The 18,576-nt window shown below is 43.7% G+C and overlaps 2 protein-coding genes across 2 annotated transcripts; both read left to right on the plus strand.

The window, feature by feature from the left end:
* LOC310802281 (hyaluronidase-4-like) lies at positions 1-4,401 on the plus strand (the record flags this gene model as incomplete). Its single annotated transcript, XM_083666571.1, has 3 exons — positions 1-963; positions 1,875-1,964; positions 3,898-4,401. 3 exons carry the CDS (start codon positions 1-3, stop codon positions 4,399-4,401), a joined length of 1,557 nt encoding a protein of 518 aa, XP_083522697.1.
* Positions 4,402-12,258: 7,857 nt separating this feature from the next.
* On the plus strand, positions 12,259-17,686 carry LOC310802282 (hyaluronidase PH-20-like; the record flags this gene model as incomplete). The annotated part of the gene is made up of 4 exons (XM_083666572.1): positions 12,259-12,292; positions 12,731-13,590; positions 14,112-14,201; positions 17,357-17,686. The coding sequence occupies 4 exons, from the start codon at positions 12,259-12,261 to the stop codon at positions 17,684-17,686; spliced, it is 1,314 nt and encodes a 437-aa protein (XP_083522698.1).
* Positions 17,687-18,576: the final 890 nt, after the last annotated feature.

The raw sequence follows: 18,576 nt of genomic DNA on the forward strand, positions 1-18,576 counted from the left end.
ATGCCTGCGGTGCCCATCGGCAGTGGTGCAACCCCTCACAACGCCGTCCCCGTGGCCTGCGCCCTCACCTGCTCCTGGCTCCTGCTCCTCTTCCACGCCGCCTTCGGTCAGAAGCCCGCTAAGCTGCCCCTGGTGGGCCGCAAACCCTTCGTTGCCGCGTGGAACGTCCCGCTGGACATGTGCGCCATCAAGTACAAAGTCAACACCAACCTTGACCGCCTCTTCCACATCAGTGGCAGCCCCCGGGCTGTCCGCACAGGCCAGAATGTCACCATCTTCTACGCCAACCGGCTAGGCCGCTACCCCTTCTATACAGAGCAGGGCGCCCCCATCAATGGTGGCCTGCCGCAGAACTGCAGCCTGGAGGACCACCTCTTCAAGGCCTACCAGGACATTGGCCACTACCTCCCCTCTGAGGACTTCCGTGGCCTGGCCGTCATCGACTGGGAGTACTGGCGCCCCCAGTGGAGCCGCAACTGGCACAAGAAGGATATCTACCGACGCAAGTCGCGGGAGCTGATCTTGCGGGCGTATGTGAACGTGACGGCGGCGCAAGTCGAGGAGCTTGCACGCCGCCGATTCGAGAAGAGCGCCCAGGCGTTTATGCAGAGGACGATAGAGCTAGGGACACGCCTTCGCCCCAATGGACTCTGGGGCTTCTACCTCTATCCAGACTGCCACAATTACAACCTGCACGAGCACAACTACACAGGCTCCTGCCCTCTGCTGGAGACCCTACGCAATGACGACTTGCTCTGGTTGTGGAATAGCAGTACAGCACTGTTCCCCTCAGTAGCGATTAGGAAGAGCCAGATGAACAGTGTAAGCAACCTCCACTTCTCCCAGTACAGGGTGCTGGAGTCTCTTAGGATAGGCTCCCTTACCTCGCTGGAGTATGAGTTGCCCACGTATGTGTATCTAAGACTGGGCTACAGGGACGAGGCCATGGCCTTCCTCACCACGGTAAGACCACAACAGCACTGGCCTGAAAACTGCTCAGAAAAGGCTTGAATCAGTCATCAACTCTTGTCCTAGAGAGCTACAAGGTCTCTAGTTCAGTACTAACACATGTCATTGAACTAATCAACTAATGGTCACACTTTACATTAAGTTGTATTAACTCTGTACACTAGTAACAATATTGTATTAACATGCCAATGTCCAAACATGAACAAATGTGATTTGTAATTCACTAATGGAAAGGTTCACGTTACTGGCCCATACTAGAACAATGTTGCTTCCAAATTAGAAACTTTGTAGACATGCCTAGTGGGTTGGCAATCGTGCTCTTGAAATAAAGCACTAGACCTGGTTCGAAAAGTATTGGAAATACTTTCTAATACCTTGAGCGTTTGCTTGCACCTGCATGGAGTGCCAGATGGGCGGGGGGTGCACTTATGGGACTATTCCATTGGTTCCATTGTGTCAGGCAAACTCAGTCATGCACAGCGAAGTAATTGAAATACTTTTTGAACCCAGGTCTGGCATTCACAAACCCTACTGTACTGTAAAGCATCAGCTGTGTCTGGGCAATCCAACCTTTCTGCAAGATATCATCAGCACCACCTTGTGGATGCAGAGAACAGTTAACCCTCAATAAATCTTGCAAGAGCAAAGCAATGTGGCAAAAGACATCCTCGAAATGCAGATTATTTGGCAATTTAGAAGCAAGGAGTTAAAATGATGATAGATTTCCAAATAGATAAAAGCAAGGTGTTTTGAATTAAATGGTGGCCACATTCCAACTATTATGATTGGAGTATTACATGTATTACAATTGCTTGTTGCCCTTAATCTTGCCCCGATCACTAATATTTTGTTCATACTGTATGTATCACTTCCAATTGTTGTATCTGCTTATGTTTTGGTTACAGAAAGACTTGATCCACACCATTGGGGAAAGTGCTGCTCTGGGTGCTGCTGGTTTTGTGATCTGGGGAGACCTCAACCTCACCTCCTCCAGAGTGAGTCACATCTCCATATGGATAGTTTGTGGGGGGAAAAAAGGCAATATATACGTGCCATCTAACCTTGATGACATTCCGCTTCGCCTTTTAGGAAACAATGTATAAAATATAGGTTAATTCGATTTGCCGATGCATAGACATGCGCTGTTTTTACAACCATGGACAGCGTCATCTGTGTTCTCTGAACTCCAATAAGCTTAATTTCGCTTTTCGCCGTTTTCGCACCTTCAAAATAAAAGCGCTAGTTAAGAGGTCAATGGCAAGTGATGGGATCACAATATTTTCTCTTATTTTTGCTGCAATAATGACAAATTACCCAACAGAAAGTATGTACAATTTTGAAAAAGTAATTTTGATCTTTACAATTTACATATTGGAGCAATTACATGTAATTTTATTTATTTATGCCTATTATATTTCTATAAACTGGACTGTACAGAAATATTTTTCATCATTTCAATTAATCTCTGGTACCAGTCTACTGTGCAACAGTTCCAGAATGCAGATCAGGTGAGTTTGAGTCTAAAACGATGTCTTAGCAAATGTTACTGGCTCTTTACTGGGGCAAAAGTTCAAAGTGCTTTAGATGAACTTCATAGGGCACATACAATGGACTATACTGAAATATTTGTAAATCATTTCAATTCAGCTCTAGTACCACTCGACTTGGCAACACTTCTAGAATGCAGATCAGGTGAGTTTGTCAGTTAAAAGTGTGTTGTCTAGATTGCACAGGGAACACACAATGGACAGTAAAGGACCAATAATACTTTGTATGACAACCCTCATGGTTGAAACTCAAGTGTTATTGAGTAGATTGGTAGTAAAAGTCATATTTAGCTTTGGAATATTATTTGTGTACAGTCCATTATACGTATGTGCCATATGTAACATTACATGTAACTGCACAAATATGTACATTATAATGATCAAAATAACTTTTTTGAAATTGTACATACTTTCTGTTACGTAATATTTCCTTAATTCATGAAATATTATTATATTTCTATTAAATATTGTAATCCCATCACTTTACAGTGATCTATTACTTTGCGCTTTTATTTTGAAGTCACGAAAACGAAACCGGAAGTCTTATTGTAGGAATGTGCCGTTCAGAGAACAGCTCTGTATAAGAAGGGTGAGGAGATGTTGCTGGACCAGACACACCCTCTTAGCAGCGAGTATGAGCTATTACCATCTGGACGTAGGCATAGGTCCTCTCACGACCAAAAGAGCCCTTAACAGCTTTGTGCCAACATCAATAAGACTTTTAAATGAGCACTGATTGAACATTGTACTTTGTATTTATCATGTAAACTGTATCTGTGTTTGTAATGTGTTGTATATACAGTAAAGCTGTTATGTATGTATTGTGTAAACAAAGTCAATCTATCTATTTATCTTTACATTCTGTAGATGGGGCAGACCATAGTTACCGTAGTTGACAATCGTCAACAAAATGTTAAGACAAAATGAAGACAAATGATAACCTAGAGGCTTACTCTAATTGTGGATAATATTAGCACTGACTGCATTTCAAGAATGAGTCATGTAAAATGTCACAATTATAGTATATTGTTGTGTATCATGTATCGACAGGCCTTAGGCTTTGGAATAACGGCAGATTAGTTCAAAGGTTCATATTATGCTCAGTTTTTAGTTTTGTCTTTCTTCAAGACAGAACTCATACAGTATGTCATACAACAATGTGCCATACTCTTTGTTTTTGTAATGCTAATTCTGGGGTTTGAATTATGTGTTGCCAATTGGGGGTATCAGATTATCTGATAGACTAGCAATGAAACTTTAAATTTCAAAAGCTGTATGTTCTTATGTAAGTACCCTGGTTTATTATAGTGCCCAACAAATTTAGCACCCCTATGATGTGACGCCTGGCTGACTCCCCATTCTCTCCATCTCCCATCCCCAGCACAACTGCACCAAGGTGAAATCCTTCCTCAGCCATCGCCTGGGCCAGTACATCACCAACGTGACGCACGCTGCCGAGGTCTGCAGCGACTTCCTGTGCCAGACCAACGGCCGCTGCGTCCGCAGGGACCCCCGTGCCCAGCACTACTTCCACCTGAGCGGGGATAGCTACCACATCCAGCCCTTGGGCGACAGCGACTTTGTGGTCACCGGGTGGCACTCGCAACACGAGCTCCAGCTCTTGGCCGAAAGGTTTCGCTGCCACTGCTACGAGGGGTACGCCGGGGAGAAGTGTGATAGTCTGAACAAGGTGGAAGTGGAGGAAAAGACAGAGGAGGGGGGAGAGGTGGATGTGGGGAAAGGAGGGGAGGAAGAAGGGAGAGAGGAGGAAGAGGGCCGAGAGAAGGAGTACAAGGAGAGCTCCGCTCCACAAACTGGGAGCGCCTTTGGATTGGTGGTGTTGCTTCTCATACTGAACTTATTGGTTGTGGTGGCGGTGGTATGATCATGGCACTTTAGGTGGGCTGGGTTTTTGGTAATATGGGAGACAGAGCTTGAAGTCACTGTTATGTGTAATGCTGTTGTGTGAGAGTCCCTCATAAGAGCTTACAATACCTTTATAAGCAATGTACTTTCATAAACACTGCAGAAACATTCACCAACATACAGTGCTCTCCATACTGTATGTATTGAAATGAGGAAGCATTTTGTGTTCTTTTAGGTCTATACTCCAACAGTTTGGATTTGAAATCAAACAATTACTATGGGGTCAAAGTAGAGATTCTCAGCTTTTTTCCTTTGCATGCAATAACTGCCTGAAGTCTGCGACCCACTGACCCCACCAGATGCTAGGTATGTTCTCTGGTGATACTCTGCCAGGCCTGTACTGCAGCCATCTTCAGTTGTTTGTTTTGAGGTCTTTTTGCCTTAACTTCCCTCTTCAGCAAATGAAATACATGCTCCATTGGATTTAAATCTGGAGATTGACTTGGCTCTAGAACTTTCCACTTTTTGGCCCTGAAAAACTCCCTAGTTGTTATGGTAGTAAGTTTGGGGTCATTGTGTTGCTGTATGATGAAGTGCCGTCCAATGCATTTGCCTTTGCCCGTACTTCAGCAGACGAGATGTTTCTGTACACTTCAGAATTCATCCTGCTGCTGCCGTCAGCAGTTACATCATCAATGAAGACAAGTGAGCCAGTTCCAGTGGAAGCCATACATACCAAAGCCATAACACCCCCTCCATCATATTTCACTGATGAGGTGGTATGCCAGGGATTTTGGCCAGTTCCTTTTTTTCTCCACACTTCACACTTTTTGCCATCCTTCTGGAACATGTTAATCCTTGTCTCATCACAAGACTTTTTTTTTCTCCAGAACCCTGCAGGCTCTTTTAGGTACTTTTCAGCAAACTGTAACCTGGCTATCTGTTTTCTATTGCTAACTAGTGGTTTGCACCTTGCAGTGTAGCTTCTGTAGTTCTGCGGATGGTAGTCTCTGACACATTCATGCCTACCTCCTGGAGAGTGTTCCTGATCTGTGGGACATATCGCTTTGGGGGTTTTCTTAATTATGGTGAGCATTCTTCGGTCATCCACTGTAGAAGCCTACCAGGCCATTTGCGATTGCTGAGCTCACCAGTGTTTCTCTTCTTTTGGATGAATGTCCAAACTGTAGATGTTGGCAAGCCTAAGGTTTTGGCTATGTTTATGATAGTTTATTTTAGATTTCTCAGCTCAATATTGGTGTCCTTGACTTGCATTGACAATTATTTGGTCTTCATGTTGACAGACACCAGTAGCAGACTCCAAAGGAAAAAGTAAAGGCTAGAATCAGTACTAGACATTGACAGTTCTCTTATGGCTGCACAAATGATGTGACGGAACACACCTAACCTGACTAACCAGAAACACCTGTCAAGCCAATTTTCCAATACTACTAGTCCCCTGAAATAGGGGACTATGTATAAAAGGGGTTGTAATTTCTAAATGGTGAAAAAAACATTTAATTAAAGCTGATTATCTCAACTTTAATCTCATCTACTTTAACCTCACCTTGTTTGATTTACAATCCACACTGTTGGAGTATAGAGCTAAAAGAAGAAGACAAAATGCTTCCTCTTTCCAATACTTATATTTTTTTATGTTATGCTTATGATTACATCATGCATTACTTATGAATGTCGTATGAAGTTCCTTTGCAGGGCTTTTGTATGTAGGTGTTGCCTTTGGATGATTAACACTTGAATCCTCTGTCCTATAGCTTACTTTATACCGCCACAAGACCAATTGAAGCAATTGGACCAATGGGCTATTTTTTCTGACATAGGTAATTTTGCCTTTAGGCATGCACTGCCCCCTTGACCAGCAACAGCATTTATCAACTGCAAGCAGAGGTAACATTGCAGCCCTAGCTATTGAAATATACTGTAAGCACTGACAATGACATGATATGGCTTATACAGTACCATGGCCTCTTGCCCCAGTCTCACCAAATATTGTTCAGTTATACAGTACTTAGCAATAACAATGTAGCAATAACAATGTTTTACATTAAGTGTTTATTTTTTATAATCATGCTATACCATTGAATACAAAAACATCATGCAACTTGACTAATAATATGACTTGACACAGTACTGTCGATAGGCCTATAGGAACATTATGTATAGAACATGGGTGGTGTGAGGTGTCACCATTTGCTCCTTTCCCACACCCTTTCAGCAAAAGTTGGTGAACAACCAAAGCTATGTTTAGACTGAATATGTCATCGACTCAGAGGTGTACATGGTATGTTCAAAAAGGACCAAAGCCTTATAACTCGGATAAGCTCAGATAGGCAGTGATAACACTCGCCAGCATTTTAAAAGGTATGTATCTCAGAACCTTCTGCTATTGCGCCTCAATAGTACCATAGTACCAACTTCTCAATTCTACCTACTGCAGTAAGTCTGATGTTGTACTGAAGTTATTTTCTTTTTGAAGTGTCTATCTTCCAACCAGGTAACTCTCAAGACTGTGTGAAACTGTATTAAGACATGTTTGTGTAAAACCATTTTTGTATACAGTAATACTTGACTTTAATACCGTTATGTTATTGGTTGCAGATGGACTGTTCACAAGTTCACTGACAAAGAAAAAGGAAAATCATTATAAGAGGATATGATAAGGGTGTGTTACCATAACTTCCTTGGTTTATTACCAGGGCAGTGCTGCCTGGATAGTTTAAGACTGAACCCAGTGGCAATGAAAATATGTCAGGGTCTAACTCAGGTGTAATTGGATCACCTGCAGTTTAATCTTGCTTGCAATGTACCAATTCAGGTACAGTAATGGCGAAGGGATATGTTCCCCTAGCTTCTGCAACAAATTAGAGCCAGGCATTCAAGGTTTACGATCGTGCCGAAATCAAGCGTGCCAGGAAATCACGAGCGCACATGCTGTGTTTCTAGATTACATCAATATGTCAATAACATTTCCACATCCATGCCAATATTGAGCAACATGCTTTGTTATGTTAGGCTATGTGATATTTTAATTTGTAGTGACTATTATTCAATATGTAGCTGAATGTATAATGGCCTTGTTTTGCACACAATAAATGTAGGTTCATTAGGACTCTGACACCCGTGATCTGTGATCATCTGAAATCTTCATTCTTGCAATGCACTCACACATCTCTGCTGTTAGAAATGCAGTGATTATAAATATGATATAAGGTTTCTGATAAGCATACAGTAGGCTTCAGCTCAAACTCTTCTGGGAAAACACAAAACAGCTGTTATGAACGGAGTTGTGACCTGTAGCAAGCAACCAATGTATTTCCCACATACTCATATTCTTTCAATATATATATATTTGTTAAGTCGACTCATCATATAGGCCAACACGTCGAGAAATCCACAGCTGTCCCTTTTGAATGAATTGTATGATAACCAAGTAAACCGGGCTTATCTTGTAGACTACACCTTTATTTTATAGGCCATTTAGCTGACGATTTTATCCAAAGCAACTTACATTGCAATGAGTACATACATTTTTCAGCATATATGTTCAAATTACATTTCCAACTTGCATCAAAAGGAACATTTCTTGATCGGATGTGTATGCATGGAATGATAATTAAGTGTGGTGTGTACTCAGGCAGCTATACTGTAAACGGCTTGGCATGAAACACTTCATAAAACAGTTTGGGGTTGGAACCTGGGAACAAGCTTTGATCCTTCCGCACATGAACTAGATCTACTTGGACAGGTGTCAGACATTGAATTGAGCAGCAGCATACTCTGCAGCATACTCTGTTTAACTAATCTCAAGCCCTTATCTTCATTGCAAGTGGGATAAATTGTTACCAGGCTGTTACCGAAACTTCTATTCCAAGGAAGTTACCGCTATGTAGCCGCTAACATGCTAAGGATGGGCTAGATGGGCTATGGTCACTTGGGACATGCTGCCAGAGCTCTGAATACAGTCATCATGCTACAAGCATACCAGGCACATCTCCTGGGAGACCACCAGGCGATATCCGACAACCAGGATACCGTTGTGATGCTGGAAGAGGCCTGAATTACCACATACCTCATTCTTCACCTCTCTCACTGCTCTGTTTTAGGTTTCGGATGGAGCATGAGCCCATCAGTGCTGGCACTGCTGGCCCAGTGACTCAATCTTGTCACCCAGATGCGGAAAGACAGGTATTTATTACCTGAAAGGGGGGCAGGACTTCCTACCAAACACTGGCAGCCGTCAAGGCTTGTGAAAGGTTGTGAAAGGTCTTCAGCTGGTCTCACAACAGACTCCATTAGCAAACAACAGACTCTGCATCCCGAGGCAGCCTTCATTGTCGCGGGTGACTTCAATCACTCCAACTTAAAGACTGTACTGCCCAAATTCCACCGAAATGTCTCATGCCCCACCAGAGGAGACAGGACATTGGACCAAGTATACACCAGCATGGCTGATGCGTACAAAGCCGTTCCCCTCCCCCACCTAGGTCAATCAGACCACCTCTCATTGTTCCTACTGCCCAAGTACTCAGCACTCATCAAACGAGTGAAACCTACAGTGAGGACAGTCAAGGTCTGGCCAGAGGGAGCTGACTCAGCGCTCCAGCAGCGTTTTGGAAACACTGACTGGGGTGTGTTTGCCACTCAGGCCACCCATGACTCCCACACGGACATTAATTCATATGCCTCATCTGTTTTGGACTACATCAATTCCAACATCAGCAGTGTCACCACACTCAAGCGGATCACCACTTTCCCTAATCAGAAGCCATGGATGAACAGTGAGGTCCAACTCCTGCTGAAGGCACGCGACATTGCCTTCAGATCAGGGGATGCTCGGGCCTATAGCTCATCCAGGGCTAATCTGCAGAGGGGCATCAAAAAGGCCAAGCACAACCACAAGCTGAGGATAGAGGATCACTTCAGAAACAACTCTGACCCCCGACGCATGTGGCAGGGCATCCAGGCCATCACTGACTACAAACCAACTAACACCTCACCCCTCTCCGTTGACGCCTCCCTCCCTGATGAGCTGAACCACTTCTACGGCCGCTTTGACAGGGACAACAAGGAGGTGGCCATCAAGGCTGTGCTCCCTGCGGATCACCAGCCCCTCACTCTATCTCCCACCGACGTGTGTGCGGCACTGAGCAGGACTAACGCACGCAAGGCTGCTGGTCCTGATGGGATCCCCGGACGCGTCCTCAGGGCCTGCGCTGTGCAGCTGACTAAGGTTTGGACTGACATATTCAACCTGTCCCTAGGCCAAGCAGCTGTCCCCGCGTGCTTCAAAACCACCTCCATCGTGCCGGTGCCAAAACACTCCACTGCAACGAGCTTAAATGACTTCCGACCAGTGGCACTCACGCCCATCATCATGAAGTGCTTCGAGAGGCTGGTCTTAGCTCAACTCAAGACCTGCCTACCACCCACACTGGACCCCTTTCAATTCGCCTACCGGCAGAACAGGGGTACAGAGTATGCCATTTCAACGGCACTTCACTCCGCCCTGTCCCACCTCGACAAGACTAACTCTTATGTGAGAATGCTGTTTATTGACTTCAGCTCAGCATTCAACACCATCATCCCCTCCAAACTGATCTCCAAACTCAGGCAACTGGGCATCAACCCCTCCCTCTGCAACTGGATTCTAGACTTCCTGACCAACAGGCCGCAGTCTGTTAGGCTTCACAACCACACCTCCTCAACCCTCACCCTGAACACCGGCGTTCCACAAGGCTGTGTGCTGAGCCCCCTCCTTTACTCCCTCTTCACCTACGACTGCACACCTGTACATGGCTCAAACACCATTGTTAAGTTTGCAGACGACACAACGGTGATCGGTCTCATCAGCAACAACGATGAGTCGGCCTACAGGGAGGAGGTCCAGCACCTAACAGTGTGGTGCAACGACAATAACCTGGCTCTCAACACCAAGAAGACCAAAGAACTCATTGTGGACTTCAGGAAGTCTAAAGCTGGCGCACACACCCCCATCCTCATCAACGGGACTGAGGTGGAGCGAGTCACCAGCTTCAAGTTTCTGGGTGTCCACATCTCTGAGGACCTCTCCTGGACCCTCAACACCTCCACCCTGATAAAGAAGGCTCACCAGCGTCTCTTCTTCCTGAGGAGACTAAAGAAGGTCCATCTATCTCCTCAGATCCTGGTGAACTTCTACCGCTGCACCATCGAGAGTATCCTTACCAACTGTGTCACAGTATGGTATGGCAACTGCTCGGCATCGGACCGGAAAGCACTGCAGAGGGTGGTGAAAACTGCCCAACGCATCACCGGTTCCTCACTCCCCTCCATCGAGGCTGTCCAGGGCAAACGATGCTTGCGTAAGGCACGCAGCATCGTCAAGGACATCTCTCACCCCAACCATAGACTTTTCACCCCACTCCCCTCCGGGAGGCGCTACAGGTCTCTCCGCAGCTTCTTCCCTGCGGCTGTCACCCTGCTGAACTCGAACACTACACCTACCTGACAACCTACTACCCCTGCAACCCCCACCCGGACAATTGCACTATTGCACTATTACTCCCCTCCCCTGCTCTTACTCAATACCACTGCTCTTCTGTACATACCTGTCCATACTGTTCATACTGTTCATAATGCACATAATGCACATATCCTATATTTTCTTTAATACTACTGCACATACTGTACATACTTGTTTATACTGTTTATACGGCATTCCATATTTATATTTATTCTGCATCTACCTTATGTTACTGTTAATACATATATACTGCTAGACTGCATTACCCATACAGCTCATATGCTGCGACACTGCTCATACTGTAACTATTTATTCTGCTATAATGCTACTGTTACTCATATACTGCTATACTGCACTGCTATATTATACTGCTTATATTATACTATATTATACTGCACTACTACTGATCATATATTGCACTACCTGTAAATACTGTTCATTGCACTTTCTGCTATTTTGCACTTCTGGTTAGACGCTAACTGCATTTGGTTGTCTCTGTACTTGTACTCTGCACAATGACAATAAAGTTGAATCTAATCTAATCTAATCTAATCACGTGGAGGCGTATCCCCATAGCAATGGAATGGCCAGTTCCCTTCCTTCAGGGAACAGTGGTTATATACATAACCTTACGTTCTCCCATGCAAATATTGCTGATAAAGAAACACTGATATCCTTTGCGCACTCAAGAGGTCAGGTGCTCTGAAGGGCACCTGTGTTTTCCAGAGTACACAAAAGAGATAGGAGAGAGCAGTGCCTACATTACTAGCAGGCATACTCGTATGATTATGCAACTGTTCTCCTTCCCAAAACCTGCAACCTGACTTGAGGCATGAAAGTTCAAATGTATCTTCTAAAGTTGCTCTATCTTTGAAAAGACTAGAAGATGTACTCTCTTGCACATTTTTCTCCTCTTTGTCCGTGCCTTGAAAACAAGCAAGGAATGTGTCAGTAACAGGTGCATTACAGGACACATATAGAACATTCTAATAGTTGTATTATCCAATCTAGCTCAGAGCTTGCATGGACATAATGATAGGTTTTTGTCGAGACCAGAGACTTAACAGGCATGATGTATCATCACCTATAATTTGCAGATACCAGGACAAGTATGTACTGACAGGCTCAAATAGTGCAAATTTGAACCTTATACATGTAAGTCCTTGCTCTGCCCTCTCATGTTCTAATCAGTGTATTAAACATTGCAGTCGATTACAATCATTTGTGGAACCATACGGAAAAAGTACTTGAGTGATACAGTATATCATAGTGTACAACAAAGCGTACCATGTTTAACAAGCACTTGAGACAAGATCACATCAAATGCAATAGATTACCCCCATGGTATAAAAGATGGTTCTCTTCTGTGCTAGTGTATTACACACAGGTAAGTCACCGTCAACCCATCTTTTGGTGGTATCTTTTTGAGAGTATTTCTATCAACAGCTGGTCATTTGCTTGTCATTCGCTGTCATGAATTTACCTTAAGTGATGCCTTTCATTCAAATGATTCAGTAGTTATAAGGTTCAAAGCTTGTTAAAGATACACAAAAGGTAGGAATGTGATGGGCGGGAATATATGGGATATGTGTTTGTGAAAATGTCTGGGGAACCACATTGTCATGTAAAGGATTTTGGAATGCCCTTATATATTATCCAACAGCGGCTTCTTTTATATGGTGCCATAACCCTTTGTTCCCTGTTCTCACAGAAATATTGGGTATTTTTTATAAAAGAGGATTCACCATGGACCGGCACTTACAGGTGAGAGGGTGCATTCCACAGTTTCTCCCCGCACTCATCTTCTACCTTCTGGGGTGCATAGGTTTTGCCATCCCCCTACAAACAACGGAGCCCCCTCTGTTTGATGATCATCCTTTTGTGGCTATATGGAACGCTCCAACCAAAGTATGCCAGAAGCTGGAGATCCAATTGGACACCTCGTCCTTCCAGGCCGTGACCACACCTGCTGCCGTACCTGGTCAGCTCCTCACGCTTTTCTACGTCGGCCGCCTGGGCCTGTACCCTTACGTTAACCCTGTCACCCATGAAGAGTTTAACGGTGGAATCCCCCAAAAGGGTGACCTGAATGCCAGCCTGGCGAAGGCCCGTGAGGACATCGATTACTACATGCCCTCTATCTCAACCCAGGGACTAGCCGTCATTGACTGGGAAGACTGGCGCCCTCTATGGAACAGAAATTGGGGGTCGAAGGATATTTACCGCAAACTGTCCATGTCCTATGCTCAAGAGCAGGACCCCTCATTGCCACCACAGCAACTAACCTCAGAGGCCACGATGCAGTTTCAGACTGCCGGTCAAAGCTATATGGAGGAGACCATGATGCTGGGTATCAGGCAGCGGCCTCAACAGCTATGGGGGTTCTACCTGTTCCCTGACTGCTATAACTATGGCTGGGAGCCGGGTTACACAGGAAGGTGCTCAGAGAAGACCAAGAGCCAGAACGATGAACTGCTTTGGCTGTGGGAGTCCAGTACGGCCCTCTACCCGTCCATCTATCTATCAGAATCCATGAGAGACACCCAAAATGCCGCACTCTTTGTTCGAAATCGTGTCCAGGAAGCGATGAGGGTTGCAGCTCTGCCCAAACGCTCTTCCACTGTGCCGGTATATGTGTACTCGCTCCCACTCTACCGTGACAATAGCAAACTATTCCTGAGCCAGGTGAGGATATCAAAGAGTTCATCAAATTTAATATCAAGTACTATATGTTATCAATAGATAAGATAGGGTAAGAGTAATCCTTCGTAATACTGTAGATTTTATAAGACAGTAAAGCATAAGAACATGACACGTGGTACATACATACAGTAGATATGTTTCATATGGCAGTTTTATCCTGTCCAAAAAACTATGTTGTGGGGGGACATGCAGCGTTCGGCCTGTAGAGGGAGCTACAGGACCGTGGCCAGGGTTACGTCAGCGAGGCTCCGTTGCACACCTGTTGCAAATGAAGCCTCGTTGACTAGATGGTTTAAGATGTGTGTGCCTCGGCGTTCGGGGGGAGGAAAAGGGCGACTGGAAAGTCGCCGAGTGTGTTGAAAGACTGGAAACTAACGAACTTTATGAATAAACGGGACCTTTCCCTCACCACACCACTGCGTCTGCCTCTCTGTGTACAACGGACATTGTTACATATGTCCAACTACCTCATATACAAAATCTGTCTGTTTGATCATCCACAGGAGGATCTGGTCAGAAGCATCGGAGAGACTGCAGCTCTAGGGGCGTCAGGGTCAGTGCTATGGGGAGCCAGTGCAGACTATACTGACCAGGTAACCTCACTACTTATCTATTATATAATTATCTAAGCAAGAGGGGAGTGCAACCCATTTCAGCTCGCAGTTCTGGGCCCTTTGTCGTGATTTTGGGCTCAAACTAACCAGGCTTGCCTGTAAGCAGCGATTGCAAGCAAACTCTCGAATTACATGATACATTCAAAATGCCACAATTCAAGTTGCCCAGACCAAGTCTCCCAAAACTTGCAACCTCTGACTTGCCAACACACGTGACCGTCTCCTCAAGTAAATGCTATTGAAAAGCTAGCAATTCGACAGCGCTGGTGGAGGTATTTGAACTTGAGGAGTGAGTTTTACCATCTCAACTCGGTTACAGTCACCCCTCTAAACACTGAGAAAACGTGTTCTTTATTTGAAGGAGAAGACAAACTACTTCTTACTTTTAGCTATTTATTTATATGTCAGAATTATAGGCTTGTACAAGGACCACTTTTGGCGAAGAAAATCACAGTCAGCAAGCTGTTAATCTGTAACCAACCTTCCAAAAATGGATACATTCAAAATGTCAAACGAAGCATTTTACAGTAAACAAATTGATTATGATTGGCTATTTGGTTGGGGAGGAGCCGCGGTTTAGACTTGGCTCTCCTCTCGTTGGTGTTTTAGGCTGGTCCCAGCCCCTGACACACGATCCGTTCCAAGTAGAGATATCGCCGGTCCGTTCCCTCTGGGGAACGAGTTGACCTGTTGAAGAAAACATACACCTACTCTGATTTGTCCTTTCCTATCCTAGTATTTTTCCATTACATCATTCTTGTGTTTTGGGTGTGTTGCAACATCCATCTTGATGACCTGACCCTAACCTCTTCTTGTATTAATCCAATGTACCATGGAACTAATGCTTGATTCATCTCTCATTTATCAACAGGCCATCGCATTAGTAAATTTCAGATGATTAAAAAACATATTAATTCAATTGATTTGCATATGGAATATCAAATACAATTAGTCAATTTAATCACCCTAAATAAAGAACTGAATAGCTTTTATTTACTCGTCTGCTACTGAGCATTATAATGCAACTGTTTTTATAAAAATAATTTCTAACAACACCACAGCAAGCTCAGCCATCGAGCTGAGCCCAACTGCGTATCCGGATCACAGGCATCAATGAAACAGATTTTGCAAGTTGTGCATTTGTGTATTTATAAATACATGTGTATTTGAACTTGAGGAGTGAGTTTTACCATTTCAACTCAGTTACATAAAGAGAGTCAAAACTGTGAATGGAAGTTCTTTAAGTGGATTCAATCGACACATTTTAAAGTTGAATTGAGGTGTCAAGCTTAAAATATGGATACATTTTAGACAGATAGATAGATTGGTTAAGTAGCTGAGAGTGTTTTTAGTTGAGTGTAACTGGTGCCAACCGAGTGTATTGTTGTGTAATCATTCTAAGAACTACTATTATCTGATATAATATTGTAGCGAACGGCGGGGTAGAGTAGCTTGCCTTAAGCGGGCATCGCAACCTTCCGCTTACAAACCGGCCGCGCTAGCCACAACACCAAGAGAGTTAACTCCCTTGGCGGAGTTGCTAACGCGGCTGGTTTGTAAGCGAGCTGAGAAACTTACCTCATGTTTATTGCAAACCCTTACTGTTAACTGGTTTAGGCAGCTAACTACTGGTCATTGACCAGGTTTGTAAATCTCTGCTGTTCAACGTACGACGAGTCAAAAAGTATGAAAAATATATACTTAAAAAATGTAAATATATATATTTTTTCTAGTTGGTACTTTTATGTCATATCACTGTAATATCAAATCATGTCGCCAATTATGACAGTTTAATTGAGTAGGGTTTTACCAGTAGTGTGGACGAGAGAAGGCTGCCCTTGCCCTCCAGCGGAAAATTGGAACGTTCACACCCTATTATGACATTTTTAATGATAAGAGTTCTGAAAGTTCCATCGCAATTGCAGTATGGGGCTCTCAGAATGTTGGCCTAACTCAACATTCTGTTTTTAAGTGTTTTTGTTATAAAAAGCTGAATATTTTAAAAAGTATAAAGAGTTTCAAAAAGTTGAATACAAGCTCATGTTAGACATCTCTGCTAACTTGGATGTGCGCTTAATGGACAAGCACCATGTAAATTAAAACAAACATATTTTTTTTTATGCTGCACAGCTATGCTGTGTTTTTTTCTGAACTAAAGCATTACCCCGTCCAAATTATTTGATTTGAGTAATTCAATCAAAACCAAGGATTTGTTTTATGAGCTATATTCTGTAAATTAGTTTAAGCCGGCTAAAGTTGTTTTGTATGTGCAGATTTTCATCTGAGTCGTAAAACCTGAAGTATGTGAGGAATGTAACCAGGATAGATACATATCTAATCTGTACTGAATGAAGGCTTCTAATTTAGGAGCTCAATACTTAGAATGTAAAGTTATTTGTGTCAATGTCTTTGTCCAAACGATTAGTCCATGATCAGTCTTGTGCAGGTTGAAGGCTATATCAATAGTTGTTGATATAGCCTATGGGTATAGGCTATATCAACAACTATGCAGGGTCCACTCTCACACTGCCCTCCCAAACTCCAAAACTAACCTTGGGTTGCTTTCCAATTACGCTGCCAAAGAAAAACATTAAGCAATGAGAACGTGAGCTTTGATAACTCTAATTCCTACACGCAACATCGCAATATATTAGGCCTAAAGCATGTTTTTCCAGGACTGTTAATTTGACTTAACAATAGCTTATGTAAGAGACAGGGCAGGACAGGACAGGAGTGGAAATGCCTGATAGCAGGGCTTCTTTTGGAAACAAATCTTTTCTGTATTCTTGCACGACATCTTTGGAGGGTTGTTCTTTGTCACTGTCCGCTTTCTCACACTGTGACAGTACTGGTAAACCACACTCAGACCAAAGACGGCCCAGTTACTACAGGAATGTATCAGGGCCATATTCCTCTACTGGCCCATAGCAAATTGCTAATTTTCACCCAGGGTGTTTCCGGCACTGAGCCATATGTGCCACAAACAAGTCCAGATCCACAATTGTCTGCTGACTGGGTATAAGCTTTCATTGGATATGATCAATATATTTGTAGCCCCTGCCACCATTACAGTGTAGTGTTGTTACAGTGACAACGTGTACTCCCCCCCCCCCCCCCCTCTCTCTCTCTCTCAGGCTTCCTGTGAAGCATTATCCACATACCTGACAACCACCCTCAACCCATACATTGCCAATGTGACCGCTGCCACCAAACTCTGCAGTGACGTCCTATGCCAGGGCAACGGCCGCTGTGTCAGGAAGAACTATGACTCCGATGACTACCTACACCTGAACCCCGACAACTTCCACATCCTGAAGTCAGAAGGGAAGTACCTGGCCATTGGACGGCCCTCCTACGCTGACCTCAACGCCTTAGCAGGCAGCTTCACCTGCCAGTGCTACACTGGCCAAAGCTGCTCACCCCAACTGTCATTTCCCAGGAATCAAATGGTGATTCATGTGTAGCCTGCCGGCCACTTTCATCTTAGAACAATAGACTTATACAGCGCTCATGGTTATATGGTGTGCATATAATATTGGTGTGCCATATTGACAAATCTGATCAGAGTCAATAATTATATTCATATGTTGTTTTTTATTAATTCCTGCATTTTATTATTTGATTATCATTGTTATTATGTAAACCACAATGAATATACTGTGTCCAATCATTTAAGAAACAACATATCTTTGGCAAAATAAAATGATTATGATTGTTTAGGTTGTTCTTAGTGTCATTTAGTACCCTTTGGACTAGAACCTGTACAGTACATAGGTGTGTCTAGAGTCTATTCAGCTGGTTTTATGCCATGGTACAGACAGAGATGGTTCAGAAGGGAACATGTTACCACAAGTGTGTTATAACAGAATTTGTCATATACAAGATGAAATAAGTGGCTGAGTATCCCAAATTAGGTTTATACATTTCCAACATGAGCTGACTAAGCATAGAGGGAACCAGGGAAAAAACATTATTTGCGTGTCCTAACAAATACCAACGATGAATGATTGGTGTCCAGACATTGTCCTGATACGCTTGTGTCCTCATATCTCCCTTCGGGCACTGAAAGCTCATTTTAAGCCTTTTAACATCAGTGAATCCCAATAATAAAAAGCACCCCCAGGGGAGTTGGGAGAAGAGAACTAACCTCTTCCCAGAAAGTTCAAAACAAGTTCCCACAAGTGATCGCCATGTAACTCAAGCTCCGCTGGAAGTGATCTCAGGACTTATTTAAGGACACGCTATTTAAACTCTCAGACGAGATCTGAAGTGAGGTTTATGGCAAGAGGTTAATGATTTTTCACAGGAAGAGAGGATTTTTGTGCAGTGTGAACAGCAAGGAATTTGTAAGAGA

This window comes from Argentina silus (genome assembly GCF_951799395.1).
Source record: "Argentina silus genome assembly, chromosome: 3".
Taxonomy (NCBI): Eukaryota; Metazoa; Chordata; class Actinopteri; order Argentiniformes; family Argentinidae; genus Argentina; species Argentina silus.